At 42.5% G+C, this 27,405-nt stretch overlaps 1 protein-coding gene across 1 annotated transcript in view; it reads right to left on the minus strand.

Moving 5' to 3' along the window:
• Nucleotides 1–9,101: 9,101 nt before the first annotated feature.
• Nucleotides 9,102–27,405, minus strand: part of Fat4 (FAT atypical cadherin 4) — a 132,181-nt gene continuing 113,877 nt past the window's right edge. Inside the window, exons 11-17 of the mRNA XM_038348047.1 lie at nucleotides 26,145–26,452; nucleotides 22,483–22,568; nucleotides 21,520–21,699; nucleotides 20,155–20,279; nucleotides 18,422–18,639; nucleotides 14,099–14,360; nucleotides 9,102–12,059 (exon numbers count right to left, since the gene is read on the minus strand). Of these exons, the coding sequence (XP_038203975.1) occupies nucleotides 10,198–12,059; nucleotides 14,099–14,360; nucleotides 18,422–18,639; nucleotides 20,155–20,279; nucleotides 21,520–21,699; nucleotides 22,483–22,568; nucleotides 26,145–26,452 (3,041 nt within the window). The 3' untranslated portion in view covers nucleotides 9,102–10,197. The remainder of the gene's footprint in view (nucleotides 12,060–14,098; nucleotides 14,361–18,421; nucleotides 18,640–20,154; nucleotides 20,280–21,519; nucleotides 21,700–22,482; nucleotides 22,569–26,144; nucleotides 26,453–27,405) is intronic.

Below are 27,405 nucleotides of genomic sequence, written 5' to 3' on the forward strand. Positions count from 1 at the left end.
ATCTTAATTTCAAAATTTGCATCCAAGGATATGTTGCTTTGGAAAAGGGGTTCTTCTTTTGTTTCCACAGAGGATGAGAACCTGTGGATTGTTTCCAGACTAATGTGGTTTGATAGATCAAGACTTTCTGAAAGGTTACCATGAACATCCCCCCAAAATTACTTCACTTAACTACTAAGATGAACCTAGCACACAGGATATACAATGAAAGACCTAATTAATATAGAGCCCCCAATCAGCAGAAGTAGTCTAGAAAACTACGCCCATATTCCCAAATATTGTTTATAAATGTTTGTTTATATTTTAAGGGGGATATGCTATAGAAGTGGATACTTTGCATTGGTATGGATATTGGCTTATTGATACAAATCTAAGGTCAATTCTGCTATATGTATATTTCTGCTCTTGATTAAGGTATTGTGTTTGTGCAGTTCATTTAAAAATGTAATGTATAATTAAGAAATATAGGTTAATAGATAATCATCCATGATAGTCAATCTTGTAGTCATGTTAGTTAGGTTTTCTAGATGTACGGAGATGTATTTCAGATGAATAAGTATTCAAATATTTCAGAGCCCTTTAAAAACATTTTAAGAAGTTAGGACTTTTCATGACAGTGAGATACATCTGCTCCTGGCAGCACCAATAACTTCAAGAGGAATATGAGCATCGAAGAGGTTCTTTATAAAGTTTGTTAGCCATTTGGGCAAGAAGCTTCTCTTGCCTGGACTACTTCATGGTATGCTATAAACACTGGACATACAGGACCTACAGAGAAATGACTGCTGAACTTGCATAAAGAAGGTGAGACCGTCCTTCATGGTTTCTGTTTCATGAAATAGTCCACCAGACATTCTGCAGGACGCAAAAGAAAATGACTGACAGACTGCCAATATAGGCAGAACTGTCTTTCCTACTTCATGGGAAAAAGTCTGTTGGATACTATGGGCCTGTAGGCTGAAGATGAATGCCCTGATAGTACAGAAGAACTTTGGGTGACTGTCCCAGCAGCGAGATGTCTCTGTCAATTCTGGAGTTTTGGAAGTTGTTTACAATTTACTTTTTGTTTACTTAGATAATATTATATATCCTTCTGGAGTCTTTGATGGAGTTGAACAATTTATAGTTATAGTTTTTCTTAGTTATGATAAGAGATAAAGTAGATATAACTGTTGTAACTATAATTCTTCCTTGGTAACTGTTTTGTTATAAGTAATTTTACTATGTTAAAACCTTCCTTTTTATTTAAACAGAAAAGGGGAGGTGATGTGGGATTCTCCTCTTTATGCTGTGAATATCATTAGTTAATAAAGGAACTGGTTTGGGCCTATAGCAGAGCTATAGGGAAACAGAGCTAGGCAGGGAAATCTAAACTGAATGCTGGGAGAAAGGAGGCAGAGTCAGGGAGAAACCATGAAGCCACCACCAGAGACAGACATGCTAAAACTTTGCTGGTAGGCCACGACTTCGTGATGATGCACAGATTAATGGAAATTGGTTAAATTAAAATATAAGAGTTAGCCAATAAGAACTAGAGCTAAAGGACCAAGCAGAAATTTAAATAATATAGTTTCTGTGTGATTATTTTGGGGCTAAACGGCCAGAAAGTAACTATGACCTCCTTACTACAATTATGTCAAATTTGACAGAGGAAATTTACTGCAAAGCAAGGATATATAGGGAGATATTATTCAGCTTCAGCAGAATAATCAGAACAATGTATGACTAGAGAAACACATGTCAGAAAATACTTGAGTCGTGTGGTCACTCATCTTGTCTCTTCATTTTGAATGTCTTCTTTCCACAGACTGTAGCCACAAAGGGTCCTGTGTCAGCTCAAGAAGCCCAGGGAAATTAAAATGGAAAATCAACAGCATTGCGACTGCAAAGCTGGAGGAACTTTGAGACAGGGGGACAGATGTCAGAAGTAATTACTCAGTATTTCAGGACTTTTAACCAATTTAGACAGCAGCCTTGTTTACCACAAACTCAGCAAAACATGATCAGTCTGGGAAAATGGGCATATTTTTTCCCCTGGAGATGACACCCAATCTGTAACAGTATTCGCCTAAAATCAAAGGAACCCTTCAGCATGGCTGCGCAATGACAGCTGCAGCCTTGAGGGTTGGCTCATGGCGATAGCATTTAAATACCAGGATTTTAATGCAGACTTAGCTAATTAAGACAACAGAAGACTACTGAAAACATCATAAACTGGGCTGTTTTTTAAAGCTCACAACACATCTTAATTATCTTTGCAAGTGAATTTGAGGAAGACAGTTAAGAAACAATTGAAACAGCTTGATTGCCCTAGATATTAAATGTGGGGGTGAATTACTGGTTATCAAAGTTGGGAGTCCCCAAGTTGCATTAAGGTACTCATCCTCCCTAAGGATATAAGAAAAGCCTAGTTAATAGTGGAAAGGAGAGAAGGAAATTTATTCTATGTGGCCACATTGTGGGGAGGGACAAAGTAATACAGAGAAACCCCCAAGTCCACCTCTGAGTCCTGAAGTGACATGAAAGTTTAAATAGTGGGCAGGGATGGCCCACCAAAGCAAGCAGTCCTGGTCAAGGTGTGATCCTGCTATTGACCCATCAGTTGACAATGTCAAGACATCCTGCAAGATGGTTGGCAAGTTGTGAGAGCTGTGTGACATCTCTTTCTAGGGTACAGGCTCACCCTCTGGTTAAGGGAAATTTTCTACTCCCAGCATAAGTTTCCTGGGGAAATCTTCATTTCTTTAGGACCCATGTTTTCAACAGTCTGAGAGTGGGATTGAGATATATAAGTGTCTCCTTAGAAAATCATTATTTCTTCCAGGCCTTTACATAAGCATAGTTTTCTTTGGAAATATTTCAATAATTCTAGGGACACAGGGCTTTGAGGGCTTTAAATTTGACCAGATTTGACAAAGAACAGCCTAGTCACACAAAACTACAAGTCCTCTCTTGTCAGAGTCAACTTTTATTTTCATAGTTCTCTATGTTGGCTGGCAGCTAAAGACTCCTGTCAAGAAAGTTAGAGAAAGATCTGTTACCCAGACTCATAGGCAGAGTTATTCTTTCCTTGATAAAACACAAAGACCAGTTCAAAAGTGGCCATTGAATGCAGGATGGCCATGTGTTCTAGTTTCATGTGTTTAGGGAGATAAAATATCCTGATAAAAACAATTTAGGAGAGAAAAAGGTTGTATTGGTTTGAATAGGAGTGGCCCCCATAGATTCCTGTGTTTGAAGGCTTGGCCCATAGTGAGTGGCACTATTAGGAGTATAGCCTGGTTAAGGTAAATGTGTCACTGTGGAGGCAGGTTGTGAGGTCTCATATGCTCAAGCTATGCCCAGTGTGGCACACAGTGTCTCCTTCTGCTGCCTATGAATCAAGATGTAGAACTCTCAGCCCCTTCTCCAGTACCATGTCTGCCTGCTCCATGTCAGCCATGATAATGGACTGAACTTCTAAAACTGTAAATCACCCCGGTTAAATATTTTCCTTTATAAGAGTTGCCATGGTCATGGTGTCTCTTCACAGAAACAGAAACTTTAACTAAGACAGGCTGTTTTTTCACTTTATTTTTTGGGTTACAATCCTTTGTTGTGGGAAGTCAAAACAAGACCTTTAAACAGCTGGCCACATCATATCCACAGCCTGGAGTAGACGGCATTGGTTCAATAGAGGCTTACTAGCTGACTTGCTTGCTTGTCCAATCTCTAAAATAGTTCAGGACCTTCTGCCTAGGGATTGGTGCAGCTCACAGTGGATTGGGTTGTCTCCTGTCAATTAATGAAGATGATCTCGTAAGGGCATACCCACAGGTCAACCCAAAGTAGATAATTGCCCATTGAGAAGCTCTTCTCTGACCATTCCAGTTTGTGAAGAGTGGACAGTTAAAGCTGACCATCACGCCTGAGATAGCCTTGTATTAGTATGGAAGGGGACTTGTCCCTTACAACTGTCTCTGGTGCTTTATGATCTGCTGAGTATTCCACTAACTCAGTTTTTCAAGGTGCATCATGACAGCGCAAGCCTTCCTCCTTCTTAAAGAAGCTCTCAATCCTCTTCTCTCTGAGCTTACGGAATCAAACTGTGTGACTCCAACAATCCCCCCACCCCCGCATCCATGCAGCATTCTGCAGTAGATATTATTCTGAGCCTGGTGCCTAGATTACATGAAGGATTCAAATGGCCTTCTCAAATGATGGCCATGATTGTCAGTTCACATTTCTTTCTTTCTCATTAGTTCTTTGAAAATTTCACACACTGTTCTATATCATATCCACCCCTCTCCCAGCTCCTCTGAGATCTCCTCTTTCCTGACCCATCCAGCTTTCTGTCTCCTCTCCTTTGTTCTTTAAACCATTTACCCTAATGTGTGGCTGCCCATCAACTCAAGGTTCTCCAGCATGGGTCTGCCAAAGCAATGGAGAACAAACTTTTTACCTTCTTTTTAAGCTATTCCTACAGCTTACCAGTGTCTTATGAGAAACCAACCATGTGACCTGACTTTGAACGGCAGTATGCTTTAATTCCTCAGATTAGCAGCTGTAAAATAATTAACACATGTTTGCGATAGACCTAAAGTTTGTATTATACCATTTCTTGAAAGAAACCTTTCCCTGGCACATTTTATTTTTCAAATTCAGTCAAACATCAGCTGCGAGGGCACATTCTAGGCCAGGACTGGCAGACAGGGGACAGGAAGGACGGCTTGGGCACAAAGACTGCTGAGGCGAAATGGAATCTTCTGTTGATCAACATCTGCGCCACATGAAATGTGGTTTCAATTTGAAATTAGGGATCGATGACACTGCCAGGGAACTTGGTCCATAGTTGGTTATTTTCTCTGGGCTAGAACAGCATGCAGATTGCCATCCCAGCTTCTCACCAGAGTACAATCCTGATGTTGCACCTCAGAAGCTGATTTGGGAGCTGAGTAAACAGAGTCGTAAACTAGTAAAATTACATCTGAATGGGTCACCTGAAAGCTCTGCCTTGAAGGAGCATACTTTTGTAAATTCTGTGGCTATTCCCTCAGACAAGGCGACTGTAGGGTAAAGGGGCCAACTAAAGCGGGAAATCAACCAATCCTTGAGCACCCTGACTCTGAACCCAGAACCAGTGAAAGAAACACACCCTAGATCTGAGACCTGAGGCAGGGAAAGAAATGTCTTTATCCCTGAACCCAGAACCAAAGAAACACACCCTGACCCTGAAACCAGTGCCAAAGAAACACTCTTTGTGTCATAGAATCAGAGCCAGTGAAAGAAATATGCCCTGGCCCTAAGATGAGAGTCAACTGGAGATACCTACGCTCATTTCAAATGAAGAAAGATTAGTAAAGATGCTATCTGAGGACTGCATGTGGTGGTAGTAACCTATGATCCCAATACTTTGGAGACTGAGGCAGGAGGATTATGAGTGCGAGGACAGCCTGAGCTACATATCAAGATGGCGTCTGAAAGGGTAAACAATAACAGAGTAAAACCTAACGCTTCTGGTGAAGTTCTTCATCGTCTTGAGCTTGAGCAGAGATGAGCGACTATGACTGATACTTCTTCCGCACCATTCCCTCCAGAAAATGCGTCTACTGTATTCACTTTGGAAAGTATTTTTATTGCCACTGATCATTTCTTGAGCACAATTTCTAAAATGAAATCTTTTCCAAGTTGCTCATCGGGGTGGGGGGGGGGAGGTGTTGTGCATACACACAAGCCTTGGTGACAGCGAAATGGATACCTTTGCCATCAGCTCTCTGAAGATACTTCTCATTAGTTTGATTTTCCTCCAGGCTTGGGATGGTTAAAGGGACAGACTGGAAGAGACACAGTCCCCAGAGGAACTCCCCACAGCTGCAGCTGTCTGGTTTGTCTTCTGAGCCTCAGGTGGACGTAACTGCAGAGGACATGCACAAGAATGGTGTGAAGTCCTTCTGTAACTTTCCTTGCTCAGACCTGTCAGTCACACAGATACCATACCTGTGATGGTAAGGAATGAGCTGCTGGGACTAACTCGTCTGCTCCAGAAGAAGTAGACCGCAATGCCTACATATCACCCAGACAGTATATTTCTGCCACTTTGTGACTTTGGGCAGTTGAGTATTGGTTTAGATTCTGTGTGAGACTTGACTACACAAAGAAAACTGCTGAACTGATACAAACACCTTGCTAAGCCTCTTGGACAAATGGACCCTGCCAATACCTGGCTGCCCAACTGTGTGACTGGTGTGCCCTTGCCATTCCCTGGACACCAGGTAAACACTGGCAGCAGAGCCTTGCTACGAACCGAGAGGCTTGACACCAAAAGGCCCGGTAAGGTGTTAGAGCACACACCATTCCTGAATGCACTTCTCCCACAGCGAAGCCTTTTCAGGTTTGAAAAACTACTTCTTTTAAAATTGGGTTCACAAAATAAAACAGTGAAGGAAACCATGTTCTGTTCAATTGATTCAAAACTGTTAAAAATAAAAACAAAACAAACAAACAAAAACATTCTCACTTCTTGAAGATTTATGTTTGCCATAACATTACACTTGAGTAAAATAAAATGCATGCCTGTGTGTGATGTCAGCGATTTGTTCTTAGATGGAATGTCTGGATGGAATAAAGTTGCTTTGTGATGTATTTTTTTTTCTTATAAATAAAATATTTATGAAGTACACGACTTTCAATAGTGTGAGGACTCTGTTTCCCATTAGCCTTCTTGTTTGGAAGCATTTCCCTAACAACACATAGCTGGGGAACTGCCCTCCAGGCTCTTCTCATTTGCCATTTAAAAAAAATGGTTTTAATTTATCTTAATGAGCTATCGATGAATCAGCTAACTTAGAAAATTCTAGAAACAACCTTGAAAGCCACAGGGATTTTCTCCTGGGGACAGAGACCTGGGAGCTGTTTGCTTTTCCTGTGACTCTGTTCCTGGCTGGTAGTACAAACCTCTCCCCCACTCCCTCATTTTAGCTCTTCCTCCTTCTTATTGTCCCTCCCTTTTCCTGTGCTCCTCCCCCTCTCCTCTGGGCTAGATTAAGGTTCTTCTTGAAAGTAAGTCAAAATAGTTGACTGAGAGACACAGGAGAGCTGAAGGAGCAGATATTTCAGGAAACCCAAAGAGCCTTTCATGGTTTTTATAAAACTCGAAGGCTGTGAGCTGCTTATTTTGTTGGGATTATTACCTTGTCAAATTGCTCATCATACCCCCCCCCAGGCAGTATATTTCTGCCACTTTGTGACTTTGGGCAGTTGAGTATTGATTTAGATTCTGTGTGAGACTTGACTTGACTACACATAGATCTGATTTTCCTTGCAGCAAACACTGCCCTTGCTTCAGAGGAGAAACTCAGAAACTAAGAAAACTAAGAGGAGAAAACACTGAGAATTTTCTTATAGGACTGCCATTTGCCCTAATCCAGGACCAGTAGAGAGGGCAATAAGAATTCAAACTCCAGAGAGTTCTTCACACCCAGCTCTCTGCCCTTAACCCTTATTTGTGATCTTGTTGGTTTACTGTCAGCTCTGTTCTGAATTAGGGACTTTGTGTCCTTGAGGTCGCTTAGATGATTTAGAATTTCCTCAGATGGGAAAGAGTTTTCTGTTCTGAGTTATACAAAAGGCATGAAGATTTCCCCATATTTGGGTGGATAAACTTGAAACACTAAGACTCACAGGGAAATATTAGACAGTATGGTCCATCACAGGTGAACCAAAAAGACAAAATCAGATTAGCATCTGATACTATGGTTTCAATCACATTAAATAACTATCATGATTTAGATTCTAATCCACATTTTACTTCTTATCCTGAAACAAAATTAATAATCACAATCTTTTTAAATGCCAGAAAGCAATTCAGGATACAATTTCATAATTTGGCTGTTTTAATTTAAGATTTCATTTATATTGTAAAATTCTACAGCTGTGGGCTGATGGCTGGTGTTGAAGAATCCTCTCAACAAATCAAAGTTTGCAGAATATAATTAATTCAAAAACAGTCTGGTGGTTGGAGCAAGGTCATTTAAAAATGTTCTGTGGTTCTTTATAAACAATCCTGTCATGTGCCACTCTTTGGAGTCACTTTTCTTCAATTTAAGTTTCTTCAATTTAGAAACTGGAGGTCAGGCTTGACTACGGCGTACTGTGTAGACATGCCACGTGAGAGTGGAGAGTAAGTTAGAGATGGTTCTGTGGAGGAGACCTTCCCTGCTGTTTCTCTTACCTGCCTTGGAGTTAGAAAAAAATATGGAGCTGAACGCTTGAAGAAAGCAGGGGTTGGAGATATTTCACAACTGGCTTTAGGTCATGGCTGCCTCTCTAGCTGGAAGCCCTGTCTTAAGCTGCCTCTCATTGAACAGACTCTGCTGGGAACTTCTAACTAGTAAATGTGCTTAAACAGGGCTCACGATGTTGGTCTCCCTGGACCCAACTAGGCTAGACTCAGCATACCATAAAGAAGTCCCAGGACTCTGTAAGCCAGAATGCGCTGGGTGGCCATAAGATGTCTTTGCTGGCTGTTATCCACAGCTTTGATTTTTGACACTATATATTGATGGAGGAGAGTTATCTGTTATGTTTCTTTCATTGGTTAATTAATAAAGAAAACTGCCTTGGCCCTTTAAGAGACAGAAAATTAGGTAGGCGGAGTAGACAGAACAGAATGGTGGGAACAAGGAAGCAGAGTTGGGGAGACGCTTCAGGCAGTCGCCATAGTGAGTCGCCATGTTTCTCCTCTCCGAGATGGACGCAGGTTAAGATCTCTCCTGGTAAGCCACACCTCGTGGTGCTATATAAATTACTAAATATGGGTTAAAGGAAGATGTGAGAATTAGCCAATAAGAGGCTGAAACTATGGGCCAGGCAGTGTTTTAAAAGAATACAGTTTCCGTGTAATTATTTTGGGTAAAGCTAGCTGGGTGGCGGGACATAGCCCACCGCTTCATTCAACAATATATTGTAGCCCATGGAAGTTCAACTGGCTATTGCTATATGTCTTGTTGACAGAAAGAAAATACTCTCAATCGCCCACATGAAAGCAGAGAAAAGATAGAAACTGATATTCACCCTAGGACACAATATTTTAAATAAATATTTTAATTCTATTGTTGGCATTTACAGGTAGAAAGCATACAGTATGTTACAGATATCAAACTGTGAAAATATGAATGTTACATAAGTAACAAATGTAAAAAAAATGCATTTTCTTACCTTCCCTGAAAGCAAGAAACGTTTCCGGCTTAGGAAAATATCAGTATCAAAAACATAGCTCAGGTGTAAAAAAAAAAAAAAGTTTTACACAGTATTAAAAAATGATCTACAAAACGACAGAAAGTAAGAAACGTTGCAATCTGACTTTATATAAATTATAAAAACGGGTACTTGGGGTAAAGGTTGAATGGCTGAAAAATAAAACCAATTAGGGCCTGCTTAGGTCAATTTGTTACATGTTAAAAGCATAGAACTTTCTTTTATTCAATAAATAACTTTTAAAAAAATGTCTCTTAGAAGTGCGCTGAGAACTTTACTCCAGAAAAGGAAGGTGGCAGTGTTCTGGGGACAGTATGCGGTCATCTTGTTCTTTGTGGAAGCCTGAGGTAAGTCAGGAGACCATGACTGTTCACACAGAGACACACGAGTCAACCCAGTTTCTAAGCAAGCTTTAAAGTGCTGAACAAAATGACTTAATCTTAGTACCCACCGTCATGTAAAACAAGCGCTTGGCATGTCTGAGCAACGTCACATATGAACCTATACGTCTGAAGAGAGCTAATGTGCGGTCCTTCATCGGAGGATGGGACCCGTTTCTTCCTGCACCTTGCGCGGACTGGTTCAACTGAAGCGACCTTGCCATGTAAAACGCAACCATAACACTACTATGGAAACAAGCACCCCCCCACTGTGAAAGCGCAGCTCATGTCTGCAGCTGTAATGGCAGTAACTGTAAAATCCACAAACCAAACACAAAGCAAAACTTCCCAATGAATGTTGCATGCCCCTCGAACTCATCACAAAACACAATGCATGCAGGAGGACCGTTCCACCAAGCACATTTAAATTAAAGAGTCGTTTTGGAGTCTATGTGAGCAGCTTTGTGGTTAATATTAAACGTGTCCTACGGCCACCGGTCCGGTCTATTACTGGCCTGTTTTACAAGGGTGACCCACGCGAGTGGGCAGCCGCAGATTGCTTTGAGTGTTTCTTGCCCACACCTCACACATACTGTTCGGCCTCCCCATCTTTGGGGGATGGTTTAGCTGCCCCACTTTTACCTTCTTCGCCACCAGCTGCTTTTTCCGGGAGAGAGGCCAAATCTTTAAAGACATCCACATAGTGGCCAAAGCCTGGGCCCCAGTTCAAAAGGTTGTCCCAGTTAAAGTTGCCCGCCTGCTGCCCTAGCTTCAGGGTGCTGTCTGCCGCCCCAGATGTTGCTGCAGGGGTGCCCACTGGTCCGCCCTCAGCCCTGCGTCCGTGGTACCTTCTGGGTTTCAGTCTAGCTCCATAATTATCTTCATCATCTGCATCAGATTCGTTGACTTGAGATAACTTGGGCATCCTGGAGGTGTAGACCATGGGCTTCTCCCTATCGTATTCCATTTCTGAGCACGTGAAGGAATCATGGGAGTCACTATCGGAAGAGGATTCTGGGGCAGGGATACCATCTGCTGGGTTCCTGGTTCTGGACAGGGGCCGTCTGCAGTCATCCTCAGAAGAGGATCGCCCATGGTCTGCGCTGCAGATGCTGGGGTTTCTAGGGCGAGGGGTGTTGAGCCTCTCTACCTCCTCGATGGAGAGTCCCACGGGAGGAGAAGATTCTAGAGGGATCTGTGCTATGGGTTGCTTGAGGCGACTTCCAGGTCTTGAGCCATGTGACGCCATGGCCTGGGGGCTTTTACTTCTCCTCCCCAGCCTGGTGGCGTAGTTGAACATGCCAGGTTGGCAGGGGTCCCCATGCATTTCCAGCGTACCCCCATCCCGCAGTGGAAGGTGCAGTTCCCTGGCTGGGCTGTTTCTGTAGAAAGCAGATGGTTTGGAGAAAGGAGCTGGGCTATGCCTGGACAGGGGGTTGGGAGTGGGGCAGGCCGAGTGACTGAGAGAGCTGGTTCTTAACGCCTGGCCGTATGAAGAAGGCTGGTAGGTCAGACTGCTTGCTCCCAGGGGCATGGGGGACTGCCTGGCGAAGCCCAGGGGGCTGTGCCTCTGGATGGAAAACTTCGGGGTGTGGCTTCGGAATTGTTTGTAGTGTTGAATGATGTCTGCGTCTGATGGCGCGATGCTGCTAGCGTTATCGATGTCATAGTGTTCAATCTCCTGCTCCGGCGAAGCCAGCGGGGCACTAGGGATGGTCTCTGAGTTGTGGGGGATGTCGGTCTCATCAAAGATTAGGTAGGGGTTCTCTCTCTCTATGATGTCAGGCTTGGGGTTCCCCTCGGGTTGCTTCCTGACTGCTAGATCATCCCCATAGGGTGGGATGTTGTCGGGGTCGTCAAAGGCTACATTCTCACTGCCCTTTTTCTTCTTCTCTTTTGGCTTTTTCTCCTCTTTGGGGTTCTTCGGCATCTTGCCCCTGCACTGGTTGCATAGAATCAAGCTGAGGACAAGCAAGGCCAGGGCTGTGGCACAGCTTCCCACGATGGCAGGCACAGCCCACAGTGGTAAGGAGATCTCATCTGGGCCCTGAGTCTGGACACACACGTGTCCCCCGGGACTTCCAGCCTTGCACACCTTCCCCTGAGGACAGAGGACACCAAGGCAGGCCACCACCGTCTCACAGGTCCTCCCGGTATGTGACTCCGGGCAGCTGCATGTGTAGCCAGACAGCAGCCCTGGCTCACAGCTGCCTCCGTTCTGGCAGGGGTGGGAGGCACAGTCACCAGGAGGGACACATTTGTAGGCATACCACTGGTTGATACACAGAAGGTCTCCCCAGCAAGGGTTGCTGGCACAGATGTTGGGACCCCGACAGCCAATCTTTACTGAAGGGTCAGTTTTGGAAATAGAGGCCAAGCTGTGCTTCCCACTGAAGGGGAGGCTCTCTCCACCATAGAGCACCGAGGCAATGCAGCCATTGAAACCTGTGGGGGAGATACAGTAAAAGTCGCTTTAGAGAAAAGCAACCATTTCCCTTCTGAATGCATGTCCTCTGACATGAACTCCCAAACCACAGAGTGAGGTAACACATGGGGAGAACTGAAAAGTTTGGAAGGTCTCCGCATCCAGACTGTGCTGATCTCTCTCTCTCTCCCTCTCCCTCTCCCTCTCCCTCTCCCTCTCCCTTCCCCCCCCCTCTCTTCACCTATTTAACAGTTCATCAGTTTGATTTTTACAGGCCATTGACCAAGAGTTACTTAGAGATAAATCTTATTTTATAAACAACAGGAATAGTAAAATGAAGGCCAGTTGCTTCAACCCCAAGACCAGGGACTGTGTAATCACAGACCGTATGCCCATCAAAGATACTGGTACGGGCCCTTGTGGATCAAAAGAAAAACACTGACCACTCCAGGGTTGGAGGGTATCTGGGATGGGAAGAGCTAACTGTGGCACCCACATTATAAATGGTCAGGATGACGTAGACAGAAGAATCCCAAGGGGTTTGTCAGTAGTGACTGGTAATGACGAAAGCAGTTAAGAGATCCTTCCCTGATTTGAACGCGCTGATGTAAGGAAGCACAGACATGAAGGCACGGGAGTTGACTTTGCCTACCAGGCCAGCAGAATCTACACCATCTTGATCTCTTACAAAATCCCAAATAGCGCATTTTCTAAAATAAGGACTTACAACCCAGAATTTTTATGCACTGATCACATCATCTGTGACACATTCTGTGTTTTCCTCTATTTTGACATACCTTCCTACCCAAGTGACATCTGTCAGGGTGACTTATTCTTCCCAGAATTTCCTAGGCTATTGAACCTTGATTCCATAGCCCCTGACTCTGCCTTCCTTTCTTCTTCGTTTTGCCACATCTTATGTTCTTTGGAAGTTCCACACATTTATACCGACTCACTCTTCTTTACACAGCCCTCTCCTTCTGGAGTCACACAAGGCTTCCTACACAATCTCACACCCACCCACGTTCCCCTTACTCGGCACTGACATCTCTAGCCGGGGTCTACCCTGAGTGCAGATCATTCACTCAATGTCCTTTCCGAGGTGCTTCAAACCCATGTGTTCCACAGCAAACTCCATGCTTCCGAGATCTGCCTCACTCTTCCTCGGCGTTCCCTTGATTGGGGGCACTATTGTTTGAGATGAAAGCTCAGAATTCTCCCTCATCTTTGCCAAAAATGACCTCCAGAACAAGCCAGGTTCATCTACTTTGACTTCACTCCTTGGACCATTCCATTAAAATGCCAACTGTATCTTCTACTGCAGTGCCTCCTGGATCCTAGCTGCTAACACCCGGGTCCTGGAACTCTTCCTCCTCTTCATCCTCAGAATCAGCCTGAAATATCTTCAATACTACTGCATGTTTAAAATTAAACTTTTAATTACTCCTTATCTTCTGCAAGTAGAATAAGCACATCCAGACTTTCCAACTGGAACACCCATTTTCTTCCCCAGTTTCATTGTCTGCCTTACCCTAGCTGCCCATGAGCTGTTCCTGGCCTTGGCCTCCTTTGTCAACATTTTCCATCAAATGAACCTTCCAACAGTCTCACCTTCCTCCTAGTCTACAAACACACGAATTTCTCCATTTTCCTTTGTATCACTGATCTAAAATAACATCTACATCCTGTGAGGATCTGACTGACATTTATTACCCCAGTCTCCTCCATTCCTTGGGGAGACCAACTTTGATGCACACAGGACTGAAGAGACAAAGACCTTGAGGACAAGCCAAGCATTGGAGCAACCCATACTTCAACCACATCTCAACAGTACAGACGAAAGCAGTTAATGTCACAATCTCTCTCAAGACAGTAATGTTGATTAGAAGATTCATAATTACCAGTATCAGAAATCCAGCTACTCTTGTAAAAACTACACTGGGATAAAATTACTCTGTGGAAGAAAGTCATATGCAATCAATTGGACTTTAACCACCACTCCCTGTTAGCCACCAAAATCACCTACATCAAGAGGAGCGGATTTTCCTGAGGCATTTACCTGTCTGAGTGTCTCGATGGGCTTGGTTGGGGGGGATTCCTCCCAGAGAGATGGTAAGCACCTCGAGGCCACCGAAGTCCTGCGTGAGGTGGACGATGTCTCTGTTGTATATTTTGTCTACCGACAGCACGGTGGTGCTGCCGTTCTTTGAGATCCGGAAGGTGTGCCAGTGGCCGTCCGCAACGTACGCTTCCGGGATGCTTCTCTCCACTTTCCCAGCAACACCTGCATCTGATGTAAAGTGCACTTTGCCGTTCTTAACCTGTAAGAGGCATTGAAAGCAATGCACATATCAGACGTGATATCCTTGAATAAAAATACTTTGTTTAAAGTATTGAGCAATCTGAAGGAACTGGAACGGATGAGGAGTCTAAAGTAATACAATACATTCACCGATCTCATCCCTGCAAGTTCAGACAGCCTGATTGCTTGTTTGCAAATTCTAGCAGGTTTTCATCTTACATGAAACTACTTGAGGGGCATCTAACTTTTCCGCACAAAACTAAAACTAGGTAGCCTAAATAATTGACACTAATTGTAATTACTTGTATTTCAAGGGCAGAAGGAAGTATGTTAAATAACTAAGTTTAGTCAAAAGGCTAAAATAGTTAAAAGACAAATAACAAAAAAAAAAAAAAGCAAAACCAAAAAGTGAAGGGGAAGCTACAAAGGCAGAGTAGGTGGAAAGACAATGACGGAAGTAGCTTTCCCTTCCTATACCACAACACTGGAGTCTTAGACAAAAAAAAAAAAAAAAAAAAAAAAAATGGGGCTATTCATTTCCAGGACAAAATACCATAAAGTCAAAGGGAGATTTGGCCAAGACTTCACTACAGCTGTCTCTTCAATTTATCTAGAGGAATTTGATTTCTTTCAGCAGAACACTGGGTAACAGGACACTCCAGTTTCCAGCTTGCAAGTTTCCAGTGTGATGGGCTGACCCTTCAGAAAATGAATAATTTGTAAGGCAAGATGAGCCCCTGGGTCAGAGAACACATTCCCATCTCTGTTGCCAGATAGGACTGCTGCCCAGGGCCCAGAGATGAAGTATCCTAGGAGCCACAGAAGGGAAAGCAGGGGTCAGTTGTGTGTGTCACTCAGCTCAGACTCCATGTCTGTATGCAAGAAACACTTCTGGAAGAACTGAAAGTCAGTTCGTGTGTGCTTTGTGGAAAAGTCGCGTAACAAAGTTACATACAGCAATCATATCGGAGTGCTTTAATACGGTATTTCCCAATTAAAAATATTTTTCAAAGGCTGGGTGATGGCTCAGTGCTTCTTCTGTAAGCATTAAGCCCTGAATTCAAAACCCCAACATCAACATCAAAGTTGGGTATAGCATTGTGCCCCTGCAATGCCAGCAATGAAGAGCAGAGATGGAGACCATGGGAGCTTTCTGGCTGGACAGCTTAGCAATATGTGAGTCCAGTCCAGTGAGAGACCTACCCAAGGCAATAGGGCAGTGAACAGCAGAAGACAGAAGATGTGCATATACCACACACTCACACACTGCATACATATGTGATAAATATATGTAAATAAAATGATCAGAGCAAAGTTGTTCTAGGATTCTCCCTTCAATTCTTCTAGCTATCTCCCGATACACTCAAATTACCCATGATCTCCTTCACCCAACAACTTTGCTCATTTTCCCTATCATGGGTGCATGTATATGAGAGGAAGAGAGAAAAGGAGGGCGGGAGAGAGGGTCAGAAGGAGGAGAGAGAAGAGGAGGGAGAGAGGAAAGAAGAGATGGAATAAGGGTGACAGAGAGGGAGGAAGAGAGAAGAGAAGCAGGAGGAGGGAGGGAGGGCATGAGAGGTGGGGGAAGGAGGGGGAAAGAAGGGAGAGAGAGAGAGAGAGAGTGAGTGTTCACCAAATAGAGAGTGAAGGAAAAAATGGTAAGAAGGTGGGCCAAGAGAAACCATGGTTCCTGGACGGTCGGCAGCTGATACTAAGAATATCTTCTGCCCACGTCTTCCTCAACCACACTCCGGCAGACCCAGTCACCTCCTGCCCAGCACAGTTACTTCTTGAGTTCCTTTTGCTCTTTTTGACTGGGTGCTTTTTCCTCTTCTACTCCTTTTATCTGCCAAGGTCTTTGCTTTTGAAAATCTGCTGCTCACAATTTTCTCGCTAAATGCCATGACTATTAATAACTGGTCATTTTGCCTAATTTTCTGTTTAGCTCTGTGGCACCATGTTGAGGCGGTGCCAGCAAGCATCCTGCTGAGCTTCATAGTGAGAACGACAGACCCTATCATTCAGTCACTTCCTAATGGAGGCTTTCACTCTTCATATGTATTAGCATGTTGACCGAACTGCTTGGTTGAAGGAGAAGGCAAACAGCAGTGTGTCCTATGTTATTTAAATGGCATGTGGACTTGGAGACAGCTTAAAAAATAATCTCATGCAAAGACTGAAGTGTGGCCTCTCAGAATGGAGGAACTCTGAGCAGAAGCCACTCAGGTTCCCCTCTCAGGAGGGAATGGTGTTCTGGGCAGATGAATCCACTGTAATTACATCATAGCCTCTCTAATTGCTTGCTTCTAATTTGCTTTTCAGTGGAAATGACCAACAGCATATTTGACTACATTTTAAGTAGTTCTCTGTTTCATGAGTTATATTGACTGGGGAAACAAGATATTTGTCTAAGTAATGAATGTAAAGTGAACACGTGAAGATGTCCCTGTAGGAAACCAGAGCTCTGTCGCAAATGCAGCACTGACTGAGATTTTTGAGCATATGGTTCTCTGTTGGGGGTACTGTATATATTATAGGAAGCTCAGCTCTGGTCTCCAGCAACTACATGGTGGCATCACCCTCATCACTCCAAGAAAAATATCTCCAAACACTGTCAAACGACCGTAGGAAGTAAAAAGCATCTTCATCTAGAAACAAATAAGATAAGGAAGATACAAGCAGACCACCAGGAAAAGGAATGGGATTTTTTGTGTGACTTACTGAAAATAAACACCTAAGATAACAGGGAGAGTCAGTTGCACAAAGAAACCTGGAAAACCAAAACCTACAATTTAGGATTGACCACCCCAATGTTATTTTTAATATCATTTGTGAATTAAATCAAGTAATTGCTAATACTTTTCTATTTGTCTCAAAATATTGATAAGAAAAGTAAGTCATTAATCATGGTTTTGTGTTCTTAAGAATTTACTAAAATGAGTACAAAAATATCAATAGACTGATAAGACACAGAATGAGCTTATGAAACATTGATGAAACTAAACACAAGATCTCCTGGAAAAATTGGGGCTAATGTCTGTCTATGAAAGAAGGCGGTTCTCATTTCATACTCTCAGAAGGTCACAGGAGGTAGGCAAAGAATGACTCATGGGTCATGAGTGATTGACTTGGACTTCTACCTACAGAGGGGGGAAATGAAGTAAAATCCCAGAGACAACTCTGTCCTTCTTATTGACTATAAATTTTTTAAAAAATAAATTTTTGATATTATTTAAAGAGAGCAGGGGGATGGCTCAGTGGGTAGATTGTTAGATGTACAGGTGTGAGGACCTGAGTTTGGATTCCCAACACCCATGTCCATAGCTGCAAAGGAGTCAAGCAAACCCCAGCACCCATGTCAGTGACTGCAAAGGAGTCGAGAAGATCCCAGAAGTACACTGATCAGCCTATGCTTGAAAGCAGATCTGAGAACTCCAGACAAAAAGAGAAACCCTGCTTAAAAGGAATAAGGCAGAGGAAAGCCACCCCATGTCCCCTTCTAATCTCCATAGGATTGAGGATACATTTCTCTCCTTACTCATTAAAATTTACTTGAAGAAATGAAAAGAAATTTTACTTACAATAAATGCCAAAACCATTAAACTTTGTGGATTTGACCTAGGTAATGAATAGAATGCCATTTCAGAATGAAGCCAGATATTTTCTACATAGTCTAATCTTAGAATTTAACCTATATTATAAGTTTTGAAAATAATTCTTGGTGAAAATAATCCTCCATAATCGAGGCACATACTTTTCATGCTTTATTTTGCTTATGATAGAAGGCAAAGCAACACAGATTCTTATCAGGGAAAGCAGACTTGACTACCTTTTCTGTGATGACCTGCCTGACCGTGGTTTTTGCCATAAAAACAACACAGAGGTGTTTAGAAACTGGCCCTCTCAAATCTTTGTTACTCTGGCTCAGGCCCTGGAAACGTTAAGAGTGGATGGTACTGGATCACTGCCAAACTTTGGTCAGAACTCTAAGCCTGGAAAGGAAAGGACAAATGTGGGGGAAGCGACTGCTGCCCCGGAGCAGGCAGGGTCATCAGATAGGTCAGCGCAAGCTCCTCTCACCTTCACAGTGGTATAATTGCTGCTTTCCTGGATGTGGATCAAAATACCATTCTCACTCCGCGTCCTGAATTTTACTTCCAGACTATTGACACCGAAAGGCTCCAACATGGCATCCCGTATGCTCTGGGTCAGCAAATACTCCCGCTTCTCACTCTGACTCATGTGGTAGTCCAGGCGTCCTTTGCCTTCTAGTGATAAGGCAGTGTCTGGGGTGACAGCTGAAAGCCCAGAAGAAAGAGACTTTTTTTTAGAGCATTCTTCAGAGGGGCACAAGGTATTAAAAATGACAAAAGTTCAAGATTCTGAAATTACTCTTCCTGGTCCTACTCTGAGAAAACAATTTCCATTTGTGAATAATTATGTTAGTGTATTGCCAATGGTTGAGTCCTTTTGGATCTGGGAAACATAAAATCCTTGATGGCAATCATTAATCACTTGGGGGACTTGTCATCCAATCTCTGTGCTATGGGACCGAAAAGCCTGGACACGGACGACACAGCCAAGTGCTAAAATGCACAACTCAAAACTTGAACCAATTTCAATGCATTCCTGAAATTATTAAGCAAGTATGTTTTTATAGTTGGAAACCTTTGGCTCTTTAGTCTTTAGTCCCTCTAGTCTCTAATTTTTTTAGAAATATGAACCCAAAAAATTGTCTAGTCAAAGATTGCTGGCTGTAGTTCTACCTGGAGCCATTGCCGTGGCAATGATATTTAAAAACTCCCAGTCCGGAAGGAAGATGTTTGCATCTATACAACCAGAAGCATAGCTCAGGAAGGGAACATGGGGAAATGGAATCAGGGGTAACTCTGTCCTGGGTCATACACTCTAAACAGATAAACAGAATAACACGTGCAGAATTATGTTTCACATGAGAAAAATGAGTCTCCGGGCAGCTCATTAAAGAACTACTACGTGTCAACTCATTTTTTTCTTTTTCTTTGATAGCCAAGCTACTATGATACATCTAGTTTGACCGCCTCTAAGGTCTTTTGGATTATATTGTATTCCAATGTTATCGCTCATTTCTCTTTATTTTCCTATTACAGTAGCAACGAATGTTTCCTTAAAATGTCACCAGGCACTAGTGGCCGAATTAAGTAGTAATCATTCATTTCAAAATAAAGCAGTTCTCATAAAGGTGGGCCCAAGGCACAGGGTAGAACAGAATACACAGCATCCAATGAGAGAGCAAATCTTTACTGATGGCTTGAGTATCACTGATGTTGTGATGATCATAAGGCTGGGGTTTAAGTTAATGAGAAAACTGAAACAATGCTGCTCAAAAACAACTTAAAATAAACTATTAGTTTTATTTTAATACACTGACTACCACACAATATTTGGAGCTGTGTGTAATCCAGTAATACTGTAAATTTTATCTGACAAATATAAAAATCTGACCAGAGAAATACCCCTCAAGAGCAGACACTATTTATCTGCAAACTGAGTATAGTTGCTGACTTTAAATTTCCTAACTACCCAATAAGTGACATAAAATAACCCAGTGGTCCATTTATAAGGTGAAACGGACATTTAGTTAAGATAAAATTCTTTGAGAGAATGCTACTCCTCTTCATGTTATAAAGCCGATTTACAATTGTATCTTCCCCCATTTGGCACACGTAAAATTTGCCATGTTAGAGTCAAAATGCAGTAACTTGCTTATGTGCACCTATTTATACTTTCTGGGGCTGTGACAACATCCCATGAATGTGACAGTGGTGACCTACATTTCTCACAGTACTTTCCAGTGAGGCCCTCCATGCACTGGCACTGCTGCCATGACCAAAAGTCCACACAGGTGCCACCGTGTTGGCAAGGGTTGCGAGCGCACGTGCCTTCTAGTCTAGGACACCTGCAAGAGAGTCACAGAAAAGATGGCTAAAACACCAACCCGGAAGAACAACATTTGACAAGAGGCAGGCATAGACTGGTCAATGTGCTTAATTATAGGTTTACAGTATAGGAAGGGTCTTGCCCCAGCTACCCTGAAGCAATTAATGACACAGAAATCTCATTAACATGGTCTATCTCATGCCAAAAGAGAAAGCTAAATTAAAATATCTTCTACAATGATAACCAGTGATGTCATCTTCTGAAGGACCATAGTGGTCCAGGAATCCCTTATTAGCATGGTCCAGGGCCACATATTTACTCTAGGTCCATGTGCACCCCATAAAGAACTCTTAATGATGGCCCACTTACAAACTGGGTATGACACCAGGCATAGACATAAGGGAATGAATGAATCCATATGGTAAAGAGGCTTTGTTTTCCTGTGTGAATGACAGACAATAAAGGGAAAAGATGAATATGCTGCTTGATAGACAGAGATCCTCTGCACAGACTGAAGAGTGTATGACCTTAGCAGGTTTCTGTATCTCTACATTGAGGGTAAGGGGAGGACATTTGTATTTAGATCCCAAGAAAAGATGATTTCAGGATGAGGAAAAAGTGGTGGGAAGTTCTACTGTGAACTAGGAACCCAGGATGTGGGAAACAACAGGGACAGAGTGACCAGAAAGAGGGTATGGACAAGACACAGCCCAGGCCACATCATGGAAGCTCTGTCAGTCAGATAAGGTAAGGCCTCAATCTGGAGGCTTAGGATGATAAGTAATTGGATTTCCATTTTTTAATGATAAGAAAATCTTGCTCGGTGTGGTGGCACACACCTTTAATCCCAGCACTTGGGAGGTAGAGAGAGGAAGATCTCTGAGAGTTTGAGGCCAGCCTGATCTACAGAGTGAGTTCCTGGACAGCCAGGGCTACACAGAGAAACCCTGTCTTTTAAAACCACCAATAGGTAGGTAGATAGGTAGATAGATAAATGATAGATAGATAGATAGATAGATAGATAGATAGATAGATAGGTAGATAGATAGGTAATAGATAGATATAGACAGACAGACAGACAGACAGACAGAGATAGATAGATAGATAGATAGATAGATAGATAGATAGATAGATAGTTGAGAGAGAGGAAACAAAAAAGAGAGAGAAAGGAAGGAAGGGAGAGAGAGAGAGAGAGAGAGAGAGAGAGAGAGAGAGAGAGAGAGAGAGAGAGAGAGAGAGAGAGAGAGAGAAAGTCTTACTGGTCAAGGATGCCTTGCGCTGCCAGAGCCTGGCTGGGCTCCAGGGGTCGCCCATTGACGGCGAACTCCATTACACACCCCACAAAGTCATGGCTCTCCACCTGCCCCTTCCTCTGAAGGATTGGCTCTAAGGACCTGATTCCTCCAACGGTGACTCGGTTTGGCTGAACATCAAGAGTCCTATGAGAATGCGAAAGGGTAAAAATCTCAAAAACAACACAAGATATTTTGGTCCATTACTTCACTTTCCCAGAACGAGCATCCTGGCCCACACCCAGCCTAAAGCAGGTGTTTTCATGATTGCTTGGGTTTTACATTACAAAGACAATGAAGCTTATGAAATTAAAATTTCAACTATCCACACTGGATGCACACAGCAATGCTGTCAGCAAAAATGAGCAATCTAGAAAAGACCAAATGCACAGATGCCAAGACTGTTAGTTCTACAGGCTGCAAAGTTCTTTAAGAACACAGCAAGCCCTCCAGCATGTCGATAAAGACAGTGGGTAGGGGGTCACTGTACATCTCCACTTCTCATTCCTTACAAAATCCCTTCTGCCTTGGATTGGCCAGCACTGCAATTCAGCTTGAAGCTCTATTAAAAAAAAAAAAAAAAAAAACATGTCTCAATTATCCCACAAACGTGAAGAGAATGTGTCTGAATGAATGGCGGCCATGCTGGACATGCTCACAGAACTCAGGAAGCATGAAAGCCTTTCATGAAGGGAAATCTAAGCAGTCTTGCCTACAGTAGACACTGTTTCCTTTGCTTTTATCCCTGACTCATCACTTTGTGACTTTTCAACCCAGCATTAAAATAATGTTTCACTGGCAGTAGTTACTTTATAGTATGAATATCTCTTTGAGGGCGTATACAACCATTTAGCGTGGAGAATAATTCTTTAAAGTTCTTGTAAATCATCATTTCATTAATGATAAGAATGGAGTTATGATTTTACTTACCAGTCATCAGAAACCGCTGCATTGCTGACAGTGCAGTAGCCTGGCTCCTGATTCTCGGAGCAGGAGTCCACAGTTAGAGATGCTGCCTGAAATAAGTGAGGGGACAGTCAGCAGAGGCCTTCCAGTGACATCAGCCTCCCCAGTAGACACCGCCAGCACTGCTCTCAGGTGGGGATAATTGAAATTATTAGTACTATGATTTTCTTGATTTAATGTATGCATAACATATCCTGTAATTTGCTTCACATTTTAAGTTATGGAAACAGGTCCCCTTGGTATCTTGAATTCTAATTATCTTTACACATCAGAGTGACGAGCCACCTTTGAAATAGTCATCTCTTTGTGCCTCATTAAATAAGAGAGAATTAAGAAGCCAGTAGTCTTCCTGGAAAACCTCAACTCTATAAGATTATAATTTCAATAAAAATATTTTTTTTGGTTTTTCGAGACAGGGTTTCCCTGTAGTTTCTAGAGCCTGTCCTGGAACTAGCTCTTGTAGACCAGGCTGGCCTCAAACTCAGAGATCCACCTGCCTCTGCCTCCTGAGTGCTGGGATTAAAGGCGCCACCACCGCCCGGCTCAATAAAAATATTTATTCTACTATTCAGTATCCTAATCTTTCAAAATTTTTTCAAAAGACTTATTCTATCTTCCATATTTGCAGAATGATTATGAAAGTATGTCATATATATTAAAATACATGGAAATTTATGTTTTAAACATTTTTCTTTTTAATTGAAGAAACTTCCAGTTGAAGAGTGGGAAGAGTGAGAATATGAGCAAAGAGGTCAAGACCTCTTTGTAGGTACACCCTGCTGGACAGGGAAGGAACCAGCATAAGACCAAACAAGACCCTTTGAATGTGGTGACAGTTGTATGACTGGAGCAGACTGCGGGGCTACTAGCAGTAGCACGAGGATTTATCTGTACTGTTTGTACTGGCTATTGTGAACCCATCCTCTTTGGATGGATACCTTGCTCAGACTAGATATAGTAGAGAGGGCTTTGTACTTTCCTCAAAGCAATGACTTACCCTCTCTAAGGAGTGGATGGGGGCTTGGGTGGGAGGAAGGTAGAGGGAATGGGAGGAGGGGAGGGAGTGTGAACTGGGATTGGTAAGTAAAATAAAAAAAAGTTTGTTTTCTTTTTAAGAAAAAATAAAATAAAGAAAAAAGAAAAAAAAACGTATTTCATAATCTATTCTGATTATGGTTTCCCCTCCCTCATCTCCTTGTAGAAATGTACAAACATCAGGTAAGTGTCCTCATCAATGTTAAGACTTATTATTTCAAATAACAGTAGCACACACCTGTGTCAACAGAATGCATTGCTGCATGGTCAAAACTTCTCAAGTATATCAGTCACAATGGACAGCCATTGTCAGACAAGTTGAGGGATCACAGACCTCTAGAGCTTCCTGTGTACTTGGGTATATGAATATACCTCTGATCAATAAAAAAGCCACCTCTGTGTTCACAAGACCCATGAACAGGTAGAAGCCAAGGTCTTCCCTCTGGGCAATGGCCGGGGAGACCACTGTTGGCAGAGACAACACTGAATTTCCACATTATTCTCTTCTCCACAGAGAAGCTGGATGGCCAGCATTGTGAGTGTGAGGTTCAGAATGTGGTGGTGTAGCACTGACCAGATAGCCTCTTTAAGGGAAAGAGAGGCTTTGTTCCTCTCCTGGGACAACGAAAGGAGTCTTCCTAAGCGTGTTCTAATGCCATGACACATGGATCTGAGGGCAGTATAAACATGGCACTGCTTTGTGCTTCCCACACATGACTGTGGGTCATGGGCTAAATTTTAAGAAACACTGGAAACAACACAAGGGCAGAAACAAGCTCAGCAATGCATCTCACTTGCATGTAAACATGGTAGACAAGAGGTTTCCTGCCTTATAGTAAGGCCATATTCATGGTGGAAACAAATGACTTCATTTTGTGAACACTGCTCATGAATTTAGGGGGCTGTCCATAAACACAGCTATTTAAAGATCAGATTTAGAAAAGGTTATCGTAGACTTCTCATATCTCAGAAACTATTAATAGAGTCCATTTATCGCTATTATCCACTGAATAGTAAAATACTAATTTTAAAATAACAGTTTATTTGCTTTTAGTATACCTAGCAGCTACTAGAATCTCCACAAACTCTTGTGAGAGACATGAATATTTTTCTCAATTTCCTCTCAAGTAAACTATAATAAATGTTATCATTTAGGGGTAAATCTACTCTTCTGATCACATGTCTGGTGTAGGAAATCTTTCTGTATATGTGTTACTTTTATTGGTTAATGAATAAAACAGCTTTCGGCCAATGGCTTAACAGAGTATAGCCAGGCAGGAAATCCAAACAAATGTAGAGAGCGAGTAGGCAGAGTCAGGGAGAAGTCATGTAGCTGCCTTGTGGTGATGCACAGATTAATGGAGATGGGTTAATTTAAGATATAAGAGCTTGCTAGAAATACACTTAAGCTATTGGCCAAACAGTATTGCAAATAATATAGTGTCTGTGTGATTATTCCAGGTCTGAGCAGCCGGGTATGAACTAGCACTCTCCAATTACACATGTGAAGCTGTTCGTGCCCCATGTTGTTTCCTCCTTGGCCTGTTATCTTAAAAATGAAGGGACACTGATCTCAAAGGCAACATTGCATTTGAGAGACTCACTTCCTGGATTTCTGTGAATACCCACCTACATAGCCACTATGCAAAATATTAACATTAGAGACCCTAAACCCTTTTACAAAATATACAGTGTTTATGCAGCAGCCAGAGAATGCCTGGTGAGTTCTGGCTAGCACGTGTGTTGGCCATTGTCAAGCTGTAAATATATTTTCCTTTTTTTGTAAAAGCTTGGTAATTTAAAACAAAAATCAAAGAATATCTGAAGGCCTTAGCCACTCTTATGGTATTATCTTTGGAATTCTTTAAAGAATTATTGTAGACACAACTGTATATAATATATATATATATATATATATATATATATATTCTTGCTAGGTGGTGGTGGCACATGCCTTCAGTTCCAGCACTCAGGAGGCAGAGGCAGGTGTATCTCTGTGAGTTTGAGGCCAGCCTGGTCTACAAGAGCTAGTTCCAGGACAGGCTCCAAAGCTACAAAGAAACCCTGTCTCACACATACACATACACACATACACACACACACACACACACACACACACACACACACACACTGAAGTAAGGATACATTTTCCCTCTGTGGCCAAATTAATAATCATAGAAATATTCTTTTCACATTTAGTATTATTCACAACTTAATGACCATGGTTCAGCTCTCAGTGCAGCCATAGGTAGATGGCTTCAACTGGTAACTGTGTTTGTGTCTTATAATGAGGTAGAAGACCAAGAAAGAATTGGTTTACACTGGGTTCTTCAGTTAGGGTAACGAAACTCTAGCTAGAAGAGCAGTAATTTTAAATAAAAGTCTAGATTGTCTTTAAACCCTTGGAGACGTGTGGGCTGCTAATGCTTTCGGCTGTTTGCTTCTTTTTCTTGGGACAACAGCGCAGTTGTCACCCAATAAACACATGCCCTGCCCTTTGATCGTAACGCTCTATCTATGCAGGCTTCCCAGGAGGAATGACTGACGGCTGCAGAGCACCAACAGCAAGCTGAGGGAAGAGGGGGCCTCACCATTCCTGCCCGCCGTGCAATCACTGTGTGGAACTGTCCATCCGACACTTTCTTCATAGTGGTCAGTTTGTACGTCCCACTGCCCAGATTATAGGAGAAGCGGAGTCTTTCTTCGGCTATTTCCAGCGCCAGGAACTCTGCCCGTTCTCCTGTCTGGTTGTCGTAGTTATAAAGCAATAGAGCATGACTTTTGATGGTTGCAAACTTGACATAAATGTAGTTGTTGTTGGGGTCCAGGCTGGGAAACTCCATATATGACAGTTCCTCAAATCCATAACTGTTCAGTTCACAGTGTTTCCCAAAGACACCTGCAGGGGAGAGAGAGACAGACACTGAAGTCTAGCTATGTTTCCTTCAGTTATTCTTAACAAACCATTTTCAGTTATAATAATGAATCGTGCAGGTAAAAATTACATTATCATCACCCCTTCCTCAAGTGTTACCCTAAATTGCCACTCTTGTAACTAAAAGAAGCTCCACGGTCATGCGTGGCATGAAGCAGACCTTGCTCACAGAATTGCAAAAAGAAGACACAGAAAACTATATGGCTTATGAGAGAAATGAGATTCCAATGTTGTTTTCTAAGTTAGGAATTTACCTATGCATTCCACAATTTCAAAAATTAAAGGTAATAGGAAGGAGTATGTTTGAGGAGAGTTCTCTCCCCAAATACTTTGAAAATTAGTTTGGTGATGTTTGCAAAATATACTATGCTATAATAGTCAACTGTAATATATAATTGTATTCTATTTTACTTTATTTTACTCTATTTTATGGATACATGGTTTCAGTATAGCCCAGGCTGGCCTGAATCTCATAGAGATCCTTCTGCCTTTGCCTCCTAAGAGCTGGGATTAAAAGCGTGCACCACTACCAAGGCCACGACACATCATTATAATTCTTAAAAACCATATTAATTCAATTAAGGACAGTAGATTCATTTGTTTTTGACTGAACAAAACATCCAGTCCCCCACTCAGCGGTATTTTCCAAGGCCACAGAATGAGGAAAAGATATGTTGCCTCCAGCACAGAAGTCAGCGTTTTAAGATCTGCTTATTAGTCATGTTCTTTAATTTTATGCAAATGGATCTATGCCTGCCTTTGTGTCTGTGCACGACTTTTACGCCTGGTACCCACCAAGGCCAAACGAGAGCATCGGGTGCCCTGGAACTGGAACTGCAGATGGCTGGGAGCCACCATGTGGGTGCTAGGAATGGAACCTGGATCCTCTGGAAGAGCTGTCAGTGCCCTTAACCACT

The sequence above is a fragment of the Arvicola amphibius genome, chromosome 11 (genome assembly GCF_903992535.2).
Source record: "Arvicola amphibius chromosome 11, mArvAmp1.2, whole genome shotgun sequence".
Lineage (NCBI taxonomy): Eukaryota > Metazoa > Chordata > Mammalia > Rodentia > Cricetidae > Arvicola > Arvicola amphibius.